General features: G+C 37.6%; 2 protein-coding genes across 2 annotated transcripts; one reads left to right on the top strand and one right to left on the bottom strand.

Annotated features, from left to right (window-relative positions):
- The first annotated feature begins 5993 nt into the window (after positions 1 to 5993).
- Positions 5994 to 13561, top strand: LOC145777276 (chymotrypsin A-like). Its single transcript, XM_082588622.1, has 7 exons — positions 5994 to 6162; positions 7478 to 7557; positions 8397 to 8524; positions 9214 to 9347; positions 12219 to 12380; positions 12684 to 12838; positions 13223 to 13561. The coding sequence occupies exons 1-7, from the start codon at positions 6069 to 6071 to the stop codon at positions 13478 to 13480; spliced, it is 1011 nt and encodes a 336-aa protein (XP_082444748.1). The 5' UTR covers positions 5994 to 6068; the 3' UTR covers positions 13481 to 13561.
- Positions 13562 to 13719: 158 nt separating this feature from the next.
- On the bottom strand, positions 13720 to 21471 carry LOC145777277 (uncharacterized). The gene is made up of 4 exons (XM_082588623.1): positions 21273 to 21471; positions 20507 to 20777; positions 19621 to 19805; positions 13720 to 13981 (listed from the first exon to the last, which is right to left on the bottom strand). The coding sequence occupies exons 1-4, from the start codon at positions 21386 to 21388 to the stop codon at positions 13909 to 13911; spliced, it is 645 nt and encodes a 214-aa protein (XP_082444749.1). The 5' UTR covers positions 21389 to 21471; the 3' UTR covers positions 13720 to 13908.
- Positions 21472 to 25276: the final 3805 nt, after the last annotated feature.

The raw sequence follows: 25276 nt of genomic DNA on the forward strand, positions 1-25276 counted from the left end.
CAACCATTTTATTGATAACTTTAAAAATTGGTACAATAATAGACTAAAAGCTAAGTTAGCTAAGATGATCAACATTTGAATATTATTTTTGAACTTTATTTTTAACTGTTAATCATTATTTAATTATTTGTAGCTACAGTATGTTACGATTTGCGGCCAAATAAAGATGATTGAATACCAGAAATAATCGTGCAATACACCGCAAAAAAGTGCTCAAAGCTAAAAGAGTTCTGAACATAACATCTAATTTCAGCGATAGTTGAAACACTGATGCAGATTAATTTCTCTAAACAGATTAATGCTTGAAAATATTTTGCTAAAGAAGTTGTAAACTAAAGAACAACAGCAACGTCCTCAGACAACTTTCATGGAAAAGACGTAAATTGTTTTGATGTTGTTTGTTACATGGACTGTGTCTCAACCGGTAAGTCAATTCTTTTTACATTGATTTGCAGGCGTTGAATCAAAGTAAGAACTAGAACTGATTTGCTTACATGTGCGTGTTTGGTCTTGCAAGTTGTGTGTTGTTGGGATTCATCTGTCTGTTAGAGCTTCAGTAGAAAGTTTGTCTTCTTGTGCCACAAACACGCAAAGCCAAATAATGTTGCCAGATTTACCACATTTATTTTAAACAAAGAAATATTTTGAATCTGGTTGTGTTAGGCTACTCATCTGTCTGTCTTGACAAACCGTAAATATTTGCAGTCAGAACGGTGGTGCACTTGCTGTATCTGGGAGAATTATTTTGGAGTAACATGCCATGTACGCTGTAACATGTATCACCACTGCATGTGCGCTAAGGTGCCGCGTGTATGCGTTTTAAATGTGTGACACCCTGTTGAACTTTGGCAATGGAATTGCAATGTTTTTCCAAAATGCAAACCTGTTTAAATGCTTATATGCACAATATAGTTCTCGGCAAGGACATTTAGTTCTAAAATTTGCAAGCTCGTGTGATCTAAAGATGCTTGGCAATGTCTTAGATGTAAGAGTTGCCGAAATGCGTAGGAGGCCTACTCTGCAACGTTATTTCAACTTTTTCTTTAGATTTACTGCTGCATTTTCACTCCACCTACATTCCTACATCCATTATCAAGTGACTCGAAAATGTCATCCAGTTCTTCCAATCAAATAGAGTCTGTAGTCGCCTTTCTCACCAGATTCCACGAGAGATCAACAAGAAATTTCGGTTTTGGTCGACCGGGCTCGGATTCTGAAGAAAGTGGTAAACTGAAACTATATGTTGCCGGTGGCTGTAACTTTGCACTTTGACATGATCTGACTGACAGAGCGACCCATGTATAGGCTAGTTCATATTTCACTTATTAAGACCACACCTTTGCAGCTGTGTAATGAATAGTTTATACGCGGCGTAAAACTATTAAATTAAGTTGTTACACCCGGCCAGTTGCGCATCTGGTCACGTTATTAATCTAACAAACAGCAGACTAAATAATTGGATTCTAAATCACCATTGGAAGGCAAGTAAGGAAGCAGATGACGAGTGTATGATTGCGCAACACGACTTCGTCATTGGTAACAACCATTGTTGCTCTTGCATTATGCTGTGGGCTGCAGCTACCATTGTTTTTATAACTTTTCATATATACCCATGCAGACACGTGCACGTGTCTACAGTTTCTATACAGAAACAAATTGAGTATCCGACTAAATGGAAAGCAGGTATGACATTGACACTTTACTGGTTTTTATTTTATAAAAAAAGGTTTGCATGTCAACAATCAGTTTACTTTTTGTCCAAGTGACAGCATACTATGTGATTGCAAATCTGACACAACGTTAGTTCCGGGCTGCAAGCAAAGAGCCAGCCAACTTATTAACCACGGCATTGGTTCTTGAGGAAAAGAAAACGCAAAAACAACCAATCCACATCACAAAGTGTATGCAGCAGGCATCAAAATAAAAAAGAGCAATTTGACTTTTTTAGACTACAAGTTTGAAAGCAATAATTTAATTTGGAAGAACACGTACACAACAAAAAATACTTCCTGCTGTAAAAATACTTTGACAACTAAAAACAAAAACAGTTTTGCCCTTTTGTTAATGACGGTGAATATATTAGCAATTTGTTGCATGAAAATTGTTGCCAAAGTTTTCCAGACAAAATCATAATAATTGCAGGGAATGACGCGTTAAATCTTTGAAAATAGATTTGATTAACAAGCTAACATGATTCGAAGAACCAGACAAATATCTCATCAATGTGTTTTTTTTTGGATAAACCTATTATTTTTTCCTGTTTCTCCAATTAGTTCAAAGAAGTTGCTACATGAAAATTGCTGCAGGCTAAGGACATTAAAAATTACGATTGAGACGAAAACGTTAAAATGGAGTGATCATTTCATTGGGACTGACTAGTCTTAGGCATTAAAGTACCGACGAATCGCCAAACAGCTTGACCTTTTGTTAATGACTGCGGATATTCTAACAACTTGGTTCATGAAAATTGTTGGTAAACCTTTTCAGACAAAGGTCATAGTACTTGTAGAGAATCATGGGCCAAATTTTCAAAAAGTATAAGTTATTTTATTTATAACTGGATTTGAAGAACCAGTTAAATCTACAGTCACGTTAACCGTTTGAGGTCCATTTTTTTTCGGTTTTGGTTGTTAAAATGTGATTGCTCAAATCTAAAAACGATAAAAAAGTCTGTTTTTACCCAACAAGCACCAGCAGGGGTGTGTTTGGACCCCGTTGAGAAGTAATATCCATGAGGGATGACGTTGAATCGAAAGACAAAGCCATAGTTTTATTTTGCTTGCCATGGATTTACTTGAACCATAAAAGGTAAAAGGTTACAAGAATAATGTTCCAGGCCTAACAATATTAGAAATTTCAAGTGAGAGTCGGCTAACCGTTATAATGGTGTGATCGTTTCATTAGGACTTACTAAGTGACTAGTAGCCTATAAAGACATGAAAGTACCCGACGTATCACCTAACAGCTGATCTTTGCATGACCTCACAAAATTAAATGAAAAGTTGATGACAAATGAACATTGAACAATGTAAAGTAAGCTCAATTAAACAAATCTTTTAATGTAATCTTTGAAATTTTGAATAAATTTCCAATTTGTGACTCTGCCATTTGACCTTTGCAAATTCCGCTAATCAAATTTGCAGGCTACTTATCATTTCCATTGTTATCCAAGAAATCGATTTTGGAAGCACATGCGTCTGCTTTTTTTGCTGGAATCATTTCTGGCCTGCATCTGGGACAGATTTTCTTGGAGAAATTGAAACAGATAAATCAACAAAACTGCAAAAGATCAGTCACATTATTTCAGTAAAAATATACTTGTTAACTTTGCCTTTGACCCAAACGATGTTTGGCAGACCGTCTGATAGTCCACGAGGCATAGAACTGCTTATAACCAACTTAACGTGTGAATAGGCACATCGATAAACAGATGTTTTGAGCATGCAAAGTAAGCTTACCACAATTGTACAGAGAAAACAAAGTTATCTTGAGCGAGAAGCGATCTACAGGCAGCAAAACGCAGAAAAGACTTCCTTATGGGTTTAAGCCACGGTTTAAGCCGCTTTGCAAACACGTTAAGCTTTTCCAACCAGAATTCTTGTCACCTGGTTTCAACAGCACTGCAGTGCTTTGCTTTGGTTAAAGAAATTAGTATGTATGTTCTACACTCTACAGTATAACATACAATATTGAATTTTTTTTTATTGTGAACAAGAAAAAAAAAGTTTAATATAAACCTAACGATCAAACGTTTTTGTTATAATTTTTCAACCATAAACAATAGCAGTCTTTCCAATAATATAAAATAGGTTTTTAGTTCTAAACAGATAACATTTCTTGACATTTTGTTATTGTAAAATTGCTTGTTGTTACTCGCACCTTCAGGCAAAGAAACAGATTTGGTTTCTTTGCTTTAAGACAGCATTAGCTGTTCTTTAATGTTTATTGGTCTCTTTGTGCCATTTGTCAAGAGTGTGTAAACAAACATGGCTTTATTTTTGCAGGAATAATTTGTTTCGAAGAACTATTGAATTATACTGTAAATAAAGTAGGCTTAATACGGTGTTTATTTACATAATGTAGCAATCTTGCAATGTATCATTCAACCACAACAGTGACATGTTTCTCTAATCGTGACACATTGCAACACAACTCCAACGTGTGGCGTAGGCTACTTTGTTGTGGCCACTGTATATGAAACTTTGTCTTGGAAACACGTATAGTTTATACAGCAAATGCAGTTCACAATTAGCCCATTGCATAATATGATTAACCTTTTTTTCATAAGTTTCAGTGCATTGCCACGTGGACAACCAAACAGACTTTCGTTTGACTTATTGAAAATATAAATCTATAAAAAGTGTCCAAAAAGCGAATAACTTTGAAAACTCTTGCTCTGTTCGTTTAGTATTGTTTCGTATTTTGTTGAGCATTTCCTTTTTCTGTGATCGACGTCCTTCAAAGCATTTGATTGCCATTTTTAGCTTATAAGAAACGTGGGCATTTCATAAAGCGAAAGTAGGCTTCGAAATACCATCAGTGAGCCACGATTTGGCACACTCAAAATGTTACTGTTGATTTCCGTCATTATAGAACTTCTTCCTACGTTTCGATAACGTGAAAGTTTTACGTCAGACCAACGTCCCATTTTCTTGTATTTCTACCAAAAATTGCCGCAGGCAGAAAAGGTCTTTATCTATTCCTTCGGTGACAACTTCATCTTCACTTGTAAACCGCCGCTCTTGGAGCAAAAAGAAAACGATCAAAGAAGTTGAAGCCGGTATAAAACTAGAATCTCTGTATTATTTGCTCTGTAGATAGTTAAATCAAGTAGCCTAAGTCAAAAGAAATAGGCTGCTTTACCAAGTAAACGGCAAACATTGAATAGCAGCATCACCAAAAGGAAAGAAATGAGCAAAGGATGACTTTAAAATGAGGCCTGCTGTAGGCTATGTCAAAATTTATTGGAGTTTAATTAAATTTCCTGGGAAATTTCACAAAAACAGGGTTTGAAAATTGAAAATTTGGCAAAATTATTATCACCGCCAAAACTGCATATCGTTGTTGTGCGAGAAAAAAAGGATTTGCTTCATAATTGCGAAATGTCCAGATACCAATTAAAAAAAGAGAGGACGTGTCTCAAGCGATGGTGACTAACTTTTGGTGGCCGAGGCTTTATAGCTTTGGTAGAGAGTTTAGTTTGTTGAACCATAGACAAACAAACCAAAGTAACCTTAGCGGATTTAACATGTTATTTAACACAAAGATATAACATGATTAAAAAAAATTATCTTACGATTTTCATTTTATGTATATTGCAGATTTAAGTAATTCCTGATGAGTACACGCGTGGTGTCAAAAACGTTTGAGTTGATTTTTTTCTTTAATGATGCGTTATATCATTGTGTAATACAACACGTTAATTCCGCTAAGGTTACTTTGTTTTGTTTGCCTTTGCCTAATTTATTCAGGAAAACGCAATTATACCAATTTTAGCTATCAATGAGTCATTTTGGGTTTCAAATTTGTTTGATGCTTGCGGTGTCGCACATGCTGTGTTCATTAAACAGTAAATGCTATTAATACTACAAAAAGTGCTCAATGCCAAGCAAAAAGCCAAGCAGAGCGAATTAAATCAAATATAGTTACTATTCACTAAAAATCTAAAGGTTTTTAGTGAATAGTAACTGTATTTCATGCTGTGTTCATTATGTATCAAAGGTCTATCCATTAAACATTTGCAACCTCCGTACTCTATGGGTGTTTTGTATGAAAATATGTTTGTGCATTCGGTGCATTAAAAATTGTTTGATAAAAATGGACCGTTGATACTTAAGGTCAAACAGGCTGTCATCTTTGAATTGCAACTTTTAGTAGATATTGCATTGTAGGCTGTATTTGTTTTCCACAGTATTCGGCAGCATCATTTGTTGTGTATTTTATTCTGCAGACTAAGTTGGTTTTCCGGCTTAATTCCTGAGTTGAATATTCTTGTTAACCTTTGACGAATCGCTGGACCCTTCCAGCACATTAATTTTTTACTGTTTTAACAAACGAAAAGCAAGACTATGGAATTTCTGCGGCTCCATTTGCAAGTTGCTCTTTTTCTGTCCATGTGCGCATCTCAAGCAACATCTTTCAGGCAAAGGCCTTCCTTCCCTCGTAAGTACCCATCAACTATTTAACTCATCAAGTTTGCAAGCTACGATAAATCTATTTTCCAACTGCTTTGCAGTTAAACGATTTTCAGAATAAAATTCTAAAAATAGCCTATCAAAATGCCAAAATAATGCAAATACGCTTTTCTTTTGAAAAGTAAAATCGCTGTGCTGTATGGTAAAAGCTGCGGAAAGCATTGTCTTCGATTTTGTCCTGCCCTCATCAGAAAAAATATTGTTTTTGACAGTAATTAGGCTAAGTATTTATTGGTACTTTGTCTTGGAGGAATAAAATGTTTACTTCTAAAATTCATCGCGTCCGTTTGGTGTGCAGCTAGAGTGATACGTTATGTTGCAAAATTTCAAAGGACAAATTTTCAAGTTTTTCCAGATTAAAATTTTTTTTTACTATAGGAATATGCCTTTTCACCAGCAAAAAATAGCAAAAACAGTTTTGGCAATAATGACAAAAATGAGCTGTTTTGTTTCGTTTCTGATGTGAAGAGCCAGACAACCAATTTCACAATTGCTCTATCCGCATCCTACCACACGCTTGAACCCACCATATGTAGAACAGCCAGTAATTAGTTTTTGTAAACGGGAAGAAGCAGCAATTCGTCTCAAGTAACGCACGCCATTACTGTCGCGTGTCAAGGTGAATTAATTGAATCAAATGCTTTTGTGGTGTAGTGTAACCTTTTAATGTGTAACTTTTGTAGTGAAACCTTTTAATTTAAGTTACCGCATCACTATTTTCTAATTGCCATACAGTCCTTGCGCTTGGGAGAAAATGACTTTCATTTGAGTGAAACAAAGCTGAATTTTACTCATTGAACGTAACTTAAAAAAAAAAAATGTTTACATCAAAACAAACTATTGTTTTGTTTCAGAATATTTTTGTTTCAAACGTTTTGTATGTTTCAGAAGGAATATATTTGTACATAACTTTATCGACCTTTTTATACCCTGTTGGCAAAAAGGTTTGGGAAGATTTTTTTTTTTGATCGTGCAATAAAAACTTTGTTAAACTCCAGAATCATCTTCACATTACAACCACAACAATTTTTAATACAATCAAATGCTAGAAAAAAATGAAAAGAACTGTGCATGAAGTTACAATCAAAGAACTGTTCTTCCACTTGATATTTTTTTAAGTATTCCTGACTTCAATTGGGTTGAAAAGTTCAAATAAACCGATCAAATTTTACAATGATTAATTCATACGTCGGTTATTGTTTGTCTTGTGTAACGGAGTTTTTTTTATTTGACACCAATTGTTTTACGCAATAAAATTTTTTTATATATTTTAATTGACGCAGAATGTGGTCGACAGGCAGTACCACCAGACATCAGAGTGATCGGAGGAACTACAGCTAAACCTTATTCCTGGCCATGGATGGTAAGACAGGCTCCAAGTCACCTGTTGCGCTTTACCTTTTACCTAAGCATGTGTTCATTATGGTTTAGCAATCCACTGTATTTTGGTGAGACAAAGGTATCACAAACAACATGCTTATTGCTGAATTTTAACTTTTATTTGTTGCGTTCAAGATTGTTTATGGAGTTTCAAAATTTATATCAAATAGACAGGAAAATACTTCAATCTTTTTGCCTCTTTTTCAAGCCGACCATTAAGTGTGGTGACAAGATGCAGCCACAGGCTTCTAATAGGTGTCTTATAGGTGTCGAACCAACTTTTTGTCCAGCGACGAACAAGTCTTTCACGACTGGGCATTGGGCAGCCAAGCCAACCACAGCTGAACAAGTTGATTAAATAAGATGATTATTCCAATTACAATGACACCAAAACTAGAAGCCTTCCAAGCGCTTCCAAAGCAACACTGTGTCTTATAACAAAAAAATGCAATGGTCTCAAAGAAGCTTTCTCAGTTCGAGGATAAAGATTAAATCAATCCATCAATTTACACCTGAAAAAAACACTAAATTCAGAAAATTATAAAATATATTGGCTTGCATTCAAAGCAACGTCTTACCACGCTGACCAATGAAAGTGCTCAAACCTGGGCAAAAGTTGCTGCTAGAATCGTTTTGTTCGCAAGGTGGCACGTCGTGGATTAATGAACACGTAAATCACTTACTAAGGCTATATCTCTTGTTTAGACATTTAAATGGAAAAATTGAAACCATCAAAGCGACTTAAATCAAAACAAACACAATCATCTACTAAACTAGTTAGCTTAATGAAGCAGTTAAAAATAAATTGATGTTCAAATTTAGGTCAGCCTGAACACAGCTGGAACTCCAGTGGCCACCGAAACACTTCGCAACAGCGGCCATCAATGTGGTGGAGTATTGATCAACGAAAATTGGGTCCTGACCGCAGCACATTGCCTTGATTATCCGAAGTAAGTTATAATAATATTAATAAAGTGGATTTTGTATAGCGCCATATCTATCGCCGATACACGTTGCTCTTCATCGCTTTACTAAGTAGACAGTGTCACACATAGTAAGGTAAAGGTGAGTCCCATACTTGATCCAAGCATCAGGATGAAATCAGTTTCGGCCCGCGGGCCGTAGTTTGGTGACCCTTGTTAAGCCATCGGCATTAACTAGAGTAAGATGGCCAGTTCCTTTCTCTCGGCCGCCTTTCCTTCAGCAACTACGCCCACCCAATTTATTATACCCTCAGTAGAGGTAAGCGGTGTTTGTCAACAACTAGCTTAAGCCGTGAGTCGAACCAGGATTGCATGATTGGAAAGCTAGAGCCTTATCGGCTGCGCCAACCCGCACTATCACACGTACGTAGCAAAAACCAATTAGACAGTACGCAGCAAAGATCGCTTAACTAGTCGGGTAGGTCCCTAAATTGAGCCAAACTGAGCAATTAAATTTGGCAAAAAGGCCAAAATTTTCACCCAACCAGTGAGGGCACTTTACTGGCCATACAATCGCAAACTACAGTAATTTTACCTACTTACATACTTACAGTAACTTTGTAGCCTAAGCAGCTTTGACTGTATGCCTTCAGCCCTTCATGCTATACTACTTGATTAGCAAAAATGGTGCATGTTTATCAAAAATTTGTGTTTAGTCGGCCTAACGTATTTCCACCAACTCCTCCGAAGGAATGGATAGTCACTGCAGGGATGCACAACCGTGATGCCAATTCATCTAGCATCCAGAAGTGGCAGAAAAGGGGTGTTCGCCGCTTCTTTTATCATCCTCGTAAGTTAATCAGTTTTACCGTGTTTTTTTGCCTTAGACTTTTTCTACAAATTTAAATAGATTAAGAGAACATCCTTTCTTAAAATGTTTAAAAAAGCGAATAAAATGGCACATATTGTAGCCTACTGTAAGATATATGAACACACAGCGAGTGCCCGAAGCTTTACGGACCATTTGGGCTTTTAACTTATGAATGCTATTTTTCAAAAATAAATTAAGCACTTACTGTCAACGACGGAAAAATTAGTAGGTCATTTTTATGCACGGCCAAATCTTCATTTTTGTAGTAAAATGAAGACAACACAGCACACAAGGAGTCAGTTTAAGGTTTTCTGCAGACATATATTGTATCGTCTTCTTAAAATTTATTACAGGTTTATCTATGTATGAATTATATGATTCGTTTTGGGGATTTTAGCGTGTTCTACTGTTCACAGCGGTAGGCACTTTAACATTACCCACTCGTCGAAAAGCGTACTCGCGATTCAGCTGATTTCAGTCATGTGACTCGACACGTGATATTCTGATCGAAAATTTTTGATACGAAGAAATTTAACTGAATGCTTCGCTACAACCAGCGTTGCCTAATGGTTAGGGCAGAGGAGTAGTAACTTCGATTTCGTGGGTTCGATTCCCACCCTCTGCTAATACTATTTTTTTCTTCTGCAACTGAACTGAGTGCAAGAAGGATCTTAATGACTGCAATCAATGGAGTTTACAAGGAAAATTGTGACTAAAACACAAAGCAATTTCACATTGAAAAGCAGGCACTCTTCGACGAGTGGGTGATGTTAAAGTGTCTACCGTTCACAGCATATACCCTTCTTCAATTGAAACCAAGCAATAGTGGTTGAACAAACTTTCTTTATATTTTGCTTGAACGGGAATTTTTAAAAGTCTAATTGTATGAACATGCCGGAGTTAATTTCACACAAAATCTAACACACGAGCATTGAGTGATTCACATTTGCAATTATCTCCGGCGAGTATTTTCGAAAATTTGTGAGTGTGGTTTGTTGAGCGGTAGTTCCATTGATGGCTTGTCAGCTAAAACTTATTACCACAGACGTAAGTGACCAGAGCGTTATAGGTCAGCGTCTAGTATTGAAACAAATTACTTAAATTATTACTGAAAGCACTGGTTTGAAGTTGACTCAGCAATTATTGATTTGTCCCGGTTTGTCCGGATCTGATGAGCCTAATTGCAGATCTCACGAGTCTACATCTAGGTTAATATTTGGGTGGTTTTAAAGCGGTACGAGAAAAGACTTCAGATCTACTCACGCAAATGTCAATTTCTTTTTATCGAAATTTTGTGCTGATGACTATTTTTTATAACTCGCGGATGTAGGTTACGTCATTGATAAAAGTTGATTTTTAGAAAAGACGTGTGTTGGCAGGGCATGGAGCGAGCATTGTCCTTATATAGTGTTTGATGGGCAGGAGCTGGTTAGTTCTTGATCAATATTTTCTCTCGTAAACTGTCTAATTGGATGAGATTAAAACGTTTTTATTGTTGCCAAGACCATATAAATTTGATTTTGTTTCAGTTGTTTATATAACAATTTTAAAACTTTTCCAAAATAGGCAACATACTCCACTTAACAGCACGTGACTTCTCAAAGACCCAAAAATGTTTAATTAAAGGTTTATTTTTACAAATTTATTATGGTGCTATAGGCCCACTTATAGCCAAGTTTTGAACAAGAACTCGTAGACACAAACAAAACGTACATAACAGATAGACGCAAAATGTTCGTAAAAACTATAGCCTATGAAGTTCGTCTGTCTCAGACATGATGGTGTTCAATAAAACACATATCTGTCAAGTTTCAGCGACATAAAGTTTTCGAAACGAAAACTCAAAATTAGACAAAGGTGCCTGTTTTGAAGCAAGGCATTAAATCTGCAGAAATTTTAGAGACCTCAAGTCACTCAGAAAGTTTTTCTCATAAACAAGTGTTTTCAAATTTAAACGCAAAACACAAATTGCGGCCAAAGAAAATATAAAAAGAGACACACCTCGCTTGCAATTTTCTTTCGAGGAGGGTGAAGATCCAAAACCTTATCAACAGCTAGGAAAGAATTGAATTAGGAAAGAATTAAATGTCCGCCCCGATACCTCAGTTGGTTAGCGCGTGACTTTTGGAACGAAGAAGCTTTAATATCAAGCGGCTCTGGTTCGACTCTCGGAGTGTGCGCTAGAGTAAGGCACGTTAAGGACTGTTCTCCATGCAGCAGCATCTAATGGATGGAATAATACCCCGGCAATAAGACTTCAACAATCGGAAACTTCATTATGTCAATCTCGGTGACCGGGCCTGCGTCAGTGATTCAAAGCCTCTACAAGTATGCGAAACTGCTAGGATTAAGCTTTTCAAGAAGCCTTTCAAATCCGAGGACAAAGATTTAGGCTAATCAATCAAATTATTGCTTTTAAAATTTGACGTTTTTCCCTTTCAAGAGTTTGAACCATAAATCAATTTTGAGGGGAGATTTAATCCTTATCATCTTGAATCGAGAAGTTTGTATTTTTTTTGATTCCCTTCTTAGTTCTTGATTGTTAAAAGGTAATACGTAACTTGATGAGCTCACGGTTAACGTAATCCACTATAGGCCCTGTGTAAGCCTGTCGGCAGCCCAATTTAACATCTAGCCTACTTTCAATCGATAACTACAATTTTGATTCGTTTTCAAATCTAACTTTTAGATATTGGTAAGCTACAAATTGCTACAGTTACAATAGTACAAAACAAAATAGGCTACTTGAAACAAAACAATTTTTAATATAAAAATAGCTAGATGGAACGGGTAATGGCCACACGCTGTTTCAAATCATAAAATTAAAGTCGTTGAAAAAACATTTTCCAGAATTTCGAGATATGACGTACTCGGCCTACAACGATATCGCACTCCTCCAACTGGATAGACCTATGCTGTTGAATACTTTTGTTCGCCCCATTTGTCTCCCAAACCGACGAATCACCACCCCAGGTTGGAACAGATGCTACACCGCTGGATGGGGTACCACAGGTATGTAAATTACAACCTAAAGTTGTTACTTCGGGAACTAATTTACGACTACACACTTGATGCAAGGGATATTAAAAAGAATTCAGAAAGTTTTCTTTGCAAAAAATCCTTCAAATTTCATCGGTTGTGGAAAAAATATTAAAATCCATTAATCGGCGATCTGATGTTATTGTAGCCTACTTTAACTTGATAACTCATCAGAAAAAAAGCTAAACATAACATGACCCAATGATGAATTTATGTCTGATTTCGGAAAAATTGACACTTTGCATTGAGTTTTCAACACGTTATTGTTGTTTCTAGATGAAGACAGTGATCACTATTCTTTAACTTTGCAAGAAACTGAAATTCCTGTTATAAATTACTTCACTTGCAAAAGACGTTTTCGTGGAGCTTACAGAGGCCAGCAGCACTTGTGCGGCGGCGATTGGTACGAAGGGAAGAAGGATAGTTGCAAAGTGAGTTGGTATTTTCCTTTCAACGTGCATTGATCATAATAATCCAGTAGAGAGATAAAACAGTGTGAATTTGCGAAAATTGATCATGTTTTGTACCGCAAGGCGGATCCAGCGAATAGCATAAGGGCAGGTGGGCGTTTCAGCAAAAAACATTGATGTGTAGGTCTACACTAATCCGTCCTTGCGAATACACTGTGAACAAAAATACTTTTCTGTGTTTTAGGAGGGGAGATCGGAGCAATCGCCCCTCCTGGATCCAACACTGGCGCAAGCAAATGCCTGAGATCAAACTTGATGTATCCAATCCGAACGTTTTCCAACTATCTTCCAGTCGGTTGTTGAAGATTTCTCATTTCACCAATTAAACTCTTTATATTTCTACAGGGCGACAGTGGAGGACCCCTTGCCTGCAAGCTCGAAGATGGTACCTGGTATGTAGCCGGTGTGGTGTCATGGGGGGTCGGCTGCGGAAGACCACATAGTCCAGGCGTCTACACCAATGTGAGAAATTACGAAACTTGGATCATGTACATTCTCCTTTTGTTTTCCCCCGATAGCAGATTTGATACTCGAAGATTTAGAGTAAGAAGAGGCACTTCTTTGCAATCAACATTCATGGAACGATTACTGAATCAGCAATAAAAAGAAACTTCAAAATGTTGTGAATGTGGAATTTTCGAAAAATTTATTCAAGAGACAAATCGGCTTCTATAAAAGGTTGTAGGCTACTGTATAACTCCAAACGCAATTAATAGGTGAGGAAAAACGAGCGCTTGTCTGAACACAAAAAAGCAAGTGGCCTAACCATCGTTTTCAAATCATTTAGAAAGGACAGCTGCTTTAACAGTGGCAAAAAAACGAATGCTGCAGTTGTGTAGCGTGGATTGTATTGTAAATGCAAATCATCATTTGAAACGTTGCAGCAACATTGACAAGCGTTGAATTAACTGCGTGCTGATACACGTTTTGTAAAATATTCGGAAGAGATACAAGATTTATTAATTTGCATTTTAAACTTTTTTTTTCTAATCATGATTGATTGCTATTGGAGCAATGAGTCAGTGATGATTTTATTTTTGGGAAAATATTTCTTTTGGTGTCAGTTCCTTTTCAAAGTCCCGTAGCACTCTTGTCCGAACATATCTGAAAGAAAATAATAAAGTTTGATTTTGTTGATGTGCAATCAATCATTCACTTGCAATCAGGAATTGCCATATTTCGGCGATCAATGTTGAACACGCTTTTTAGTATCCTCAGCATTATTTTAGAGGGAGACAAAAACTTTAGAGGCCATTGCGGTCTTTGACAGTGTGTAGTATCGGATATTTTTGTACTTTTTTTGTCATCAAACATTTTAAATTTATATTTTTATTTTCATTGTATAGGCTAGCTTAAACTCCAACCTAACTGATCTAACTAACAAGGAATTTTCGCTACTATTTTCTCATATTTCAATAACTTACAATACATTCCTACATTAGTCGTGTTTGTTAGTACGTTTTATACTTTGACTGGCCGTAGCTTATCAAACTCGTAAACGTGCTTCATATTTGTGAGACGTATGTTAGTGAGCTGGTTAAACCAAAAAGTTTCTTTAAATTTTCACATGAAAAAACTGCTTTAGTTCGTATTCGTTATGCCTGAATGAATATGAAATTTACTTTCTTGTGCCACTTCCTTTCCCATAACTTCAACTTTACTATTGAATTATCAAGTCAGTCTGATGCTTGAAGGGCAAGAAAAATTGCGTTTTTAAACAAAACAATTTTTTGACAAAACAATTGCGTTTTTTGACAAAACAATTGGGCATATAGGCTACCATAAAAGTGAACAAAAAGACCGATTTTCATGCCTTTTTGTTCACATTTCTAAATCAACAGTCGGGTACAATAATTTTCAGAAAAAAAATATTTGTAACCTGCCTACAAACATCGGTCTGGTTGGCTCATGATGCAAGGGAATGTATACTTTAAAGATGCAACCTGACTTATATAAGTCAACGAATGAAAATAAAAAAAGGCCGAATTTCTCAGAAGTATCGCTATGTATTCTGAGGAGTTGTGCTGAATCCTTTATTCTCATTAGTAATAGTCAGGCACAAGCCTGGATATAAAAACAATGCACTTTGTATTGCATGCAATCTGTTTAAGGACCAAAGCTTTAAAACAACTACTGTATCTCAGCACAGTGATTTTGCTACATTGTATTGTATTGCGTATTTGCGATTTTCTTGTTTTCGTTTGCTTTTCAGTATAAATAGATCTATTAGTACAGCACCACTAGTGCAAGTAATGCTAGCGGTTACGCAGCTCGCGCAGTGTTGTGTTTTTCCTATAGATAAATTAAGACATTCAGCAATGGCAATAGCTGAAGTAAGACTGTATTTTCGTATGGTGGTGAGAGCAAAAGCTATGTATTTATGACACTATGGCCATAAAGCCATAATATAAAGACCTTTGTAAATAGACTAAGTTTCTATTTTGCATAACTATTCTCGGCTGTTATTTCTTTTGGTGTTGCGTCGCTGAATACATTGCCTTATTGCTGTTACAATGAGCACATGGTTTAACTACAGCCCCTTATGGCTGACTAGTGGAATTGTGCCATCCTCTCTCGAGCATGAAAATAAAAATATATATATGAACAAACGATTAGCTTACCTTTGCATAACAATAGCAACCTAGAATTATTATGGATCGTCGACATAAAATTTTAAAAATCAAATGGAAAACTGAAAATGTCTATGTGGTATCATGAAGATCTTTATGTTTCTCGACAGCCGATTGCAGGAAGAATTGATAGCGACAGACACTGTGTTTCGCCCGTGAGACTGTTGCTCGTTTTTTTACGCGCATCATCATCATCGCTCGTCAATATTGCACCACTAATTCATGCCAAGGGTATATTCGACCACAGCTTTTACCAGTCAGTTTAACTCTTTTCTTTGTGAAAAGAAAAGAGCCAACAAAACCAACGAGCGTCAGGGAAGGACATGGTGAAGAAGAGAGCGTTCTTCCTGGCTATCAGCACAAGGCTGAGCACTCACAAATACAGTGAGCAGTTGCAATTCGCTAACCATAAAGGTGTAGCGTTCACGCTAGCCATTTAGACCATCCAATCAACGATGTGTTTCTCGGAAGCCATTGTAGCAAGAACTGACAGCGATAGACACCGTGTTTTGCCATGAGGCTGGTAGTTCATGCCACAAGGGTATTCGGTTAGCGAATCGCAACTGCTCGCTGTACTAGCGAGTGCTCAGCATTGTGCTGATAGCCAAGAAGAAACGCTCCTTTCTTCACAATGAACATCTTTGTTGATCTTTCGCGAGTGGCCTGAGCTGTAGCCTGCAGTGTAAACTGTAAACTGGTGCAATCACATCTCACATTAGCCTACTGTAATACTAAACACAATTAATTTTTGTGTTGGATTTTAGTATTTTATCATGTTATCGGTTTCATAGTTTGACCAATAAAATGTCATTCATCTAAAAATTACGAATAACAATAGAGACGAACATTAATTTACTGTTTCATGTTCCGCTAGAATTGCCGTTTCCAAATCGGGGTCCCTGAACCCTTAAGAATATACAAGACAAATTTCTGTGGTCTCCAAACCGAACCTGTTGGATCATTTTGCCACCTTCGTTACACTTTCACCACCAACCACAAAATATCTCGTGATATGGGAATGCCCAAAAATGGTCTGTTGTGTTAAGTCAAGGTCACTAAAATCTAAAAACTATTGTGGCATAGCAGTTTCTGCAAAGTTTGGGCAAAGTGATTGATTTCATGATTGTCGCAAACTAAGGGAGAATCGTTATTCAAGCTGCGATTTTTTGCGTGTAGTGTAAAGATATGCAAATAAACTATGAATCTATTGATTGCGCTTGATTTGACGGAAAAGGTAGTTATTTTGCAATAGAAAAATTAAAACCCCTCCAGCGTTTTCAATTGGTATCTCTAGTCACAAGATAAATGTCTCTATGTTCTGTTCTGGCATGTCTTAGTTTGGTTGCAGGTTAGGTCATGTCAAAGTCTTTTAACACATGCAAAAGCATGGGCTGTATCCAAAGGGGGGTGAGGGGGGTGATCACCTCCCCCTCACTTATTGGAGTGGTTTGGAATGACTAAGACGATTTTAGCCCACTGTCTAAAAATCACCCCCCCCCCCCCCGAATTCTAAAAGTGGATAAAGCCCCTGTGCAAAAGAATGATGTAAAATAAAAACTCGTTTAAAAGCCTTAATTGTTGGAGGTAAGGTGTCCGCCACAAGCGCGATACAAAATTCGCAATGGCCCACCATTGAAGTTATCATCGCAGTTACGTTCCCAATAAGGGACATTGCAGTGGCGCAGGAACTATTTTTCTCTAGGGGGGGCTGAAGATGCCATAGTGTTGTCAGCTTCTGGGGGGCTTCGCCCCCCAGACCCCCCTTATATGGGTCAGCATTTAAAAGTGGTAGTAGCCTATAAGCATTTGGTCCCCTCCGGTGTAAGATACGACGCCAAAACACATACATTGTAAATTATAACAAATGAAAAACGGCAACAACAAAGCAACTGTTCAGAAAATTCAAATGAAAACGTACAAATTAGAAAGTGATTTGAAAACGATAGTTTGTGGAAGTGAGTTCTCACACGCTTCCGAAGATTGCTTTTCGCTCAGGTGTTTTCTCTATGAACTGTGTCATGAGTTCTTTGACATCGACAGTGTCCAAAATGTTTTGGTGGACATGCATCAACGCAAGATGAGTAGCCTAAGTCTTTTTTGTGTGATTGAGCTTCTCAACCACGTTTTCAAGCGTCTTAGAGCAGAAAAAGAACGTTCTGATGATGCAGCTGAAGCAGGGATGCAAAGGCAGAGCTCCACAAATTTTCGCAATTCTTTGAAAAGATCTAGTGTTTGAGGATTTAGTCAGGCCCGGATTTGGGGGGGGGGGCAGAAGATGAAAGGGGCCCCCCGATGTGGAAAAAATGTGATTTTGTGTTATTTTTTTCTTTTAGCCTTTGATGTTTCTACAGAATTCTGTGCAGTGCAGGATTAATGCTACTGTAGACGTAGTAGTTTTTCGCAGGGAGCCCCCCGATGTAAAAGTGCTTCGGGCCCCCTATCATCTAAATCCGGCCCTGGATTTAGTTATGATAGTATCTCAGCAACCTTTTGAACGGAGTTTGCGGTTTTTCCACTTACAACTTCGCTGAACAAGGAAAGTTCCGTTTTTAGGCGATCTTTTCTCATGGCATCTGATAAGCTGTGCTCAGTAGCCTATCAGATCTTTCCTCACCATTTGCACAGCTCAGAAGGGCCTTCTATCTGTTGGCTGCTGTAAGCAGATCCGCCTGGTCGAATCTTCGATCAAGCTCAGCTTGAACCAAATCAAGGGCTTCAATGTAGCCTATTACCGTTTCCACGCTCTTTCTCCCGCAGACGACAAACCATCGGATTCTTCTGTGTGTCGAAACCTTGCTGGAGTTTTGCCCACTCGGGGATCCTTTGGCGTTTTTAGGTTATCGGCAAACGTAAATACGTTCGCTGCATCCATAAGCTTGGAAATGGATTCATCTTTTCTGAGATTTTTGATCCGTTCGCGGAGAATGGTGATGGATTCCAAAACTGAAGAAGCAGAAATCTTCTTGTTTTGGAGTTGTCTTGCGACGGCTTCTGCAGGCTGATAAACTTCACCACTGCAGATAATCGCAATATAAAGCCGCATCGTGCGTACTTGTTTTACAAAGCCGAATATTTTTGCACGTGCGTCTCCTCGCATTGCACTATATCTTCTGTCATGTCGGTCAGTCATTGCGACAGGGTAGGGTAGCACTTAACAACACGAGCGAGGCAAAAGCACGAAAGCACCAACGAGTAGGACGCAAACCCAGCAAATTGCAGGCAACTTCATCGGAACCAAAAAGCGACATGAATGAAGATTTACGCATAGACGATTCACGAATTACAACTGCAACACTTTGAACGAAGTTTAAGGCATCGGGAATAAGCCTCGCTTCCTTTACAACGTCTTGCAAAATCAAATCGAGAGCATGATTACTGCAGTGAATGTATACCGATCCAGGGCATAATGCTTTAAGTTTGGCCCGCACTCACTTCTAGCAACCAGACATACTGTATTTGCTGCACCGTCAAGACAGTAGCCTTGAAAGCGTTCAATCGGCAAATTCAGCAGGGAAAACAAATCGGTAATACACGAAAACAACGTTTCCGATTTAGAATCGGGAGCATTATAAAACCCAAGAAAAACGTTTTGCAACACGATTACTGAAAATATGTTATGTAACTGAAATTGTCAGAATTTTCTAGGGGGGGCTGAAGCAATTATCGAAATTTCCAGGGGGGGCTGAAATAGCTCTAGGGGGGGCTGCAGCCCCTTGAGCACCCCTACTTCCCGCGCCCTTGGGACATTGTCAGTGGCACGACTTAGACCGTGCGCCTAAAGATGCAAAGCAAATGCACGTGAAATAATTACTTTTTGTGTTTTAAGGGAGGGATCGCCCCAATCGCTTCCCTGGATCCGCCACTGGCTACAGCATTGGCAAGTTACTGGTCGGTGTGCCACTTGAGCCAGAAAAACAGGCAAGGGCCCATACGCAGTTTCTTAATCTGACAAGTTAGAGTCAGACATCACACATTCAAGTATAACTTTGAAGTTTCGTTGCTTGAAAGCACTGCAACATTCAAACTAATCCAAACGCCAAAACTTTGTTGCTACAATGCAGCAACAGCTATGACTTAAAGACTCAAGAAACAGCAAAACACAACTTAAACTACCTGGTTTTCCTCGCTTCTTGCCAGTCGTGCGACGTTGAACGATAGAAGGGTGGAGCTTTTTCTTCTGAGTTATCCAACTCATCAGTGACGTCAGAAGATGATTCTGGCATGGCAAGAGGAGATTCCTCCAACAATGCTAACAAGCCCTTTGGTCTCGGATCAAACTCTCTAATTTTATGAGAAATCTGATTTCATAAAAAAACATGCTTAAAATTCAAAAAAAAATATTAAAAAAAAAACAACTTACAAACAACAAATATCGTGAAAAAATATTAAAGTATCCTCCACTATACCCGAGTGATAAATAATAAACACATTCTGAACACATTCCGCATTTAAAATAAAAGTAATGGACCATAGTGGCAATCAATATAAATAACGAGCTCTCGTTTCTAGCACTAGTTGCAACGCTCATCTGATGAAATTAAAAGTAAAAGCAACAATAAACAAGATGGTTTATTACTTCACTGACGTTTCGCGCACCATCACAATGCGCATCCTCAGAGCAACTAGTGCTAGAAACGATAATTGTCCTGATGAACACCCAAACTTTTCAGTATTCAATAACGAGCTCGTTCAATATGAGATTTGTACGCAAATAAAAAAAAAGTAAAATTTCGAAACATTTGCTCAACATGAGGTTAGTAGTAGCAAGATACAATACAAGGTTAGCAACCACAAATTAAGCTATATATTTCTCGGCAGTTATGGTTATGGTTTGATATACCTTATTGTTGGCGAATGACAATTGCTCGCTGTAGCCTACTAGTGAGTGCTCAGCCTTGTGCTGATAGCCAGGAAGAATGCTTTCTTCTTCGGAGAGCAGTAGGCTAACCTTATCTAAAATTTGGGTTTTTTATTTTTTGGTTACATTTGTAAGTCTTACCAAATCTTTATCAACTTTCGAAACAAATTCCTTGACCATTTCTTTCATGAGGAATTCTTTTTGTTTGGATCTGTTCAATAGTTTCCGATTCTTTCTTCTTCTGGCGTTTTCCCTTTCCTTCATCATGAGCAGAGTCGGATCTGTATCCATGGACAACCTTGCACTCCAATAACGACTGTTTTTTGCTCTTTGTCGCCTTTCAGTGATGTAAACTTGAGCTAATTCCCTTCGTAAAGTGTCGCATTCTTGTTCTGTTTGCTGCTTTGCTAATCTATAAAAAATGCCACAATGTAACTTTGTCACATAAAAAAATAATAATTTCTTTATTGATCATAGCCGCAAACACTAGTAAAAATTTCATAAGCAATGCTTGGGTCAAAAGGTTAGTTTAGGACATACTGGTCAGTCATAAATCAACGTACTTAATCAATTAAAACAGCATACATTGACAACAGAAAATAGCTGATAGCTTGCCGCACGAGCTAAACGCATTGCTTGTGAGAGCCCACCAATCATGCAAACATCAAAAAAATGTTAAAGATTTAGTGTAGTAGTCTAACTTCCTTTTCAATCAATGACTAGATTATTTTTTTTAGAAAATCAGCCAAAAACGTTTTGGGGGGTGACTGGGAGATTAGCCTTGTGGTTTCTGGTACCTCTGTTAAATACAAAACGGGAGTGCTGTAGTTTTTCAAAACAGACACATAATTTTCATTTTTGTAGAACTGTGTATTAGAAGCATGCGCTGCCCCTGTAGAGTTCATACTTGAACTGTGCTTCTATTCCAGCCATCCCAGTAATCTCTTTTTTAAGTTTTCTATTCTCTCTCACATTTTCTTCTTTTACACGTTTCAGAATCATCTGTCGCGGTTTCTCACCCATGTGGATTTTGCAGTGATTTTACTTCTATATTGAAACAAACACTTGCATTTTGTATTATCCCAATTAGCAAAAGTCTTGTGTTTTTATCTGTGACGAAACATGCAATGCGAGAGTTATCTAAATCAAGTTTTTATCTTAGTATGATGGGGTGCTTGTTTAGCACTCCATCAATTAATTGCGTAAATTGAAAGGCTACAATATGAGACAAGAACAAAATAATTGGGTCAGAAAGCATCGCACCGGTATTCGCACTGTTAATTGTGTAGACTCCAGGGCCTAAGAGCATAGAAATCAAACATTTTATCTCGACGTTGTGCCTCGTCAGAAAACATATTAAATTTTATCAGAAACAAAAGATAGACCTCGCCGTAAATGGTCTGTTGTCTGTTTTGTTTTTGAATCTTGATCGTCGAACTGACAAAGCCTTGATAGGTTATTCCTGGTATTTTCGCACACTTGTAGAAGCTCTTGACGCCAGACCAGTTACCGAGATTAGGAGTGAAGTTTTCCGATTGTTGAAGTGTTGTTGCCGGAGAATTAGTCCATCCACTAGGTGCAGCTAGCCCGCTAATAAAAGAGCAGTCCTGAAAAGTAGTGTAGAAAGTAAGATAGAAGCATTGAATGTAATAACCCAAAGTAATAACCTACCACAAGCACATTTGATTTTATACCACATTTGATTTTATGTGAGAAAGGTAAATCGCAAAGTACAAACTCTATTCCTGCAAGCAAACAGCTTTACGAAAAAACATGGCTATAACTAAACCGATAAAAAATTAACAAAACTTTTATGAAATTAACTTAATTAAATCCTACATATTAACCGATCTATAATTTTTAGGTCCATAGCCTACGCATACAGACAATTTGCTAACTTAAACGCGATCAGCCCGCACTACGTATTGTACGGGAAGAAGAACAAACATGCGTTGATGATGATTATGTGCCTGATCTGATACAGACGTTGGCGATCATGGTCTTTCAAACTTCTCTGTCATTTGCCATTAGTATAAAATCGTTCGTTTTAACTGTTGTGTTTGTGGCCCATTGATTTAAGCTGTTTAAATAAGTTAATCTTTGTCGACCTCTGCTTCTTTTTCCCTGTATCATCCCCAATAGTGCTAATTTTTTCAAATCTCCATGTCTGTGAATATGACCTACAAATTGCATCTGGCGCCTTCTAACTGTTGTTATTAATCTCCTTTCTGCATTTGCCAATTTCATAACTTCGTCATTACTCTTCTTTTCAGTCCAAGATATCCTCAACATCCTTCTGAGAAACCACATCCCAGCAGCCTCTAGTCTTTTCTTCATATCTTTACTTATTGTCCAGCATTCACATCCGTAGGTTAGAATTGATTCTACATATGCTTTTAAAAGTTTAATTTTGGTCTTTATTGTCATGTTGCGTTTGCTATGGCGATTCTCTTTTTAATTTCAGTGTCACTTTTGCCATCGGAAGTTATACTGTCTCCAAGATATTTAAATTTATCAACTTGTTTCACTGTAACACCGTTGAGTGTTAGGCTGCTATTTGGATAAGTTTTCTTTTTTAACAACACTAACATTAGTTATTTTGTGAGATTGATATTGTTATGTTGCTTGAGCAAGAAACATCATACAAATAATGTTAATAAACCTTTATGATCTTCAAGCATATGCTTTAGGTGTGTTTAGGAGTTGTGGCAGTACTTCGAAGCGAAGATAAAAAAAATAGTTAAAATTACGTCATTTACAAGCTCTTATATGTAATCAGTGGCGTAGCCAAGGGGGGGGTTTTGGGGGTTACAACCCCCCTCTTTGGCACGCGTGTGACGTCACGATATTAAGAATGATGCTTTCAGTCTAATAAAAAATTGCCTAGTTTTAAACAAAATTGCATTAAAAGATACGAGTTTTGCCAATACCAAACATTCAAACTTCTCAGCCAGGAATTAGCAACAAGAAAACACAGAGACTTAGCTTTATTTCAGAAAAATGCCGAAGAAAACATGATCTTATCCTTTTGCTATGCTACCAGACAGCACCATTTTACAGGAATATTCGTACCCACATTTTTGTTGAAAATGCTCTCAGAATGCACCAAATTCAAAGTAATTTTTCAAAATTTTCTGGGGGAGGCCCCCCAGACCCCCCGCCGCTGGGTGGTCAAAACCCCACCCTTTCAAAATTCCTGGCTACGCTACTGTATGTAATGTAATTGTAATGAAAGAAATTAAGGCAAGGTAATTATGAAAGCCTACGAGATTAAAACGATTACGCAATTAATACATTTAATGCGTAGCATCATGAAACAAAAGCGATGACACAAAGGTATCCTGCAACGTTAAATAACCGCAAACATACTGTAGGTTGTTTCCCTGGTAAAGCGTTAAAAAAAAATGATGTAATGAAAGTTTGCGAAAAAAAAAAATGGTTACAATCAGGTTTAGCAATGTAATTCTGTGTAGGTTATGTAAATGAATCTTATGTAGCCTAAGTCTTCTTTTAGGCTCGTGATAAGACATTTTTGTTTTATTATTTAGAAAATTAGTGAGGGGTTAGCGTCACCACGTCACTAGATATAGCGTTACCACTTAGCGTCACCACTTTTTGATGCTTGGATGATGTATGCCTGTTGATTGCATCATATGTTTTTGCTAGGGAAGATTCATTTTTCAATTCCCCGCTTATTTCATAATAGGCTAAGGTACCTTTTTATCAGTATCCTATCGTGAGAATTATGAAGCGAACCCGGTTACACAATTATATCGCTTCACTTAGGTTTTGAATTCTCACATAAAATCAAACGTGCTTGTTGCACATAATTCGGACTTTGTACTTTGCGATTTACCTTTCTCACATAAAATCAAATGTGGCATAAAATCAAATGTGCTTGTGGCAGGTTATTACTTTGGGTTATTACATTCAATGCTTCTATTTTACTTGCTATACTACTCTGAAATGTGTTACTCAAGCTCAAGAGAACCGAGAATCGAACCAGCGCTGCGTGATCTTGAGTCGGGCGCTGAACTACTGAGCTAACGGGTTCACTGTTCCTTAGCATTACATTCACTAGGTTCTATAATAACCACGTAGGCTTTGACAACGGTGGTTCCTCGTGGTGACCCTACAAGTCAGTAGTTGTGAACGGAGCAAGTGACAAATGAGCAAGTGACAACAGCTAGCAACATTTCAGCAAGTGGCTGAGGTTGGTAAATAATGAAACTGAGTAAGTACAACTGAGCAAGCCATTAGGCCTTCTTGGCATATCACAAGTCAGCGAACTCAGTTTGGCAAGAGATGACCAAGCAAGTCCGACGTGAGCACTAAGGCGATGTGAAATTTGAATGGACAAAATCGAATTATCACACAGGGTGACTACTGTTGTGTAGAGTATTTTTGTAAAGTTTTATGCAATAAAAGCCAGTATCCGTAAACATGTAAGCGTTTTAAGGTTAGTATTTTCTAATTCTTGCAAGGTGATTCCACAAAAAATACTATCACAACGCATCAATCCACGTGATCCAGATGGCGCGCTCTGAATGGCCAGTTAGGGAAAACGCGTTGTGTGCCGCACACACGCGCGCGCGAGCGATTGCTGTCTGCTGCTGAGAGATTTATAACTTGAGAATTGAGATGCTGAATTGCTGATTATATATTATTGAAGATAAGGCTGCAAAATTCAGATAAGAAGTTGTGTTCAGCCGAAATGTTTGCTATGATTTTATGCTTGGTTGTTAAATCATTCAGGCTTCGGTTCAAAGTTAGTTTAGGCTAGGTTTTCCAAATTGTGTAAAGTACGCCTAAGAGGCAGTGTCTGTAATTATCAGCTCTTCTGGAATAAGAACTGCTTATTCAGGTGAAGTTGCTGTTTGTGGTTCTGCATTTTTTATATGTAGCTTTGAG

This window comes from Aplidium turbinatum, chromosome 9 (assembly GCF_918807975.1).
Source record: "Aplidium turbinatum chromosome 9, kaAplTurb1.1, whole genome shotgun sequence".
NCBI lineage: Eukaryota > Metazoa > Chordata > Ascidiacea > Aplousobranchia > Polyclinidae > Aplidium > Aplidium turbinatum.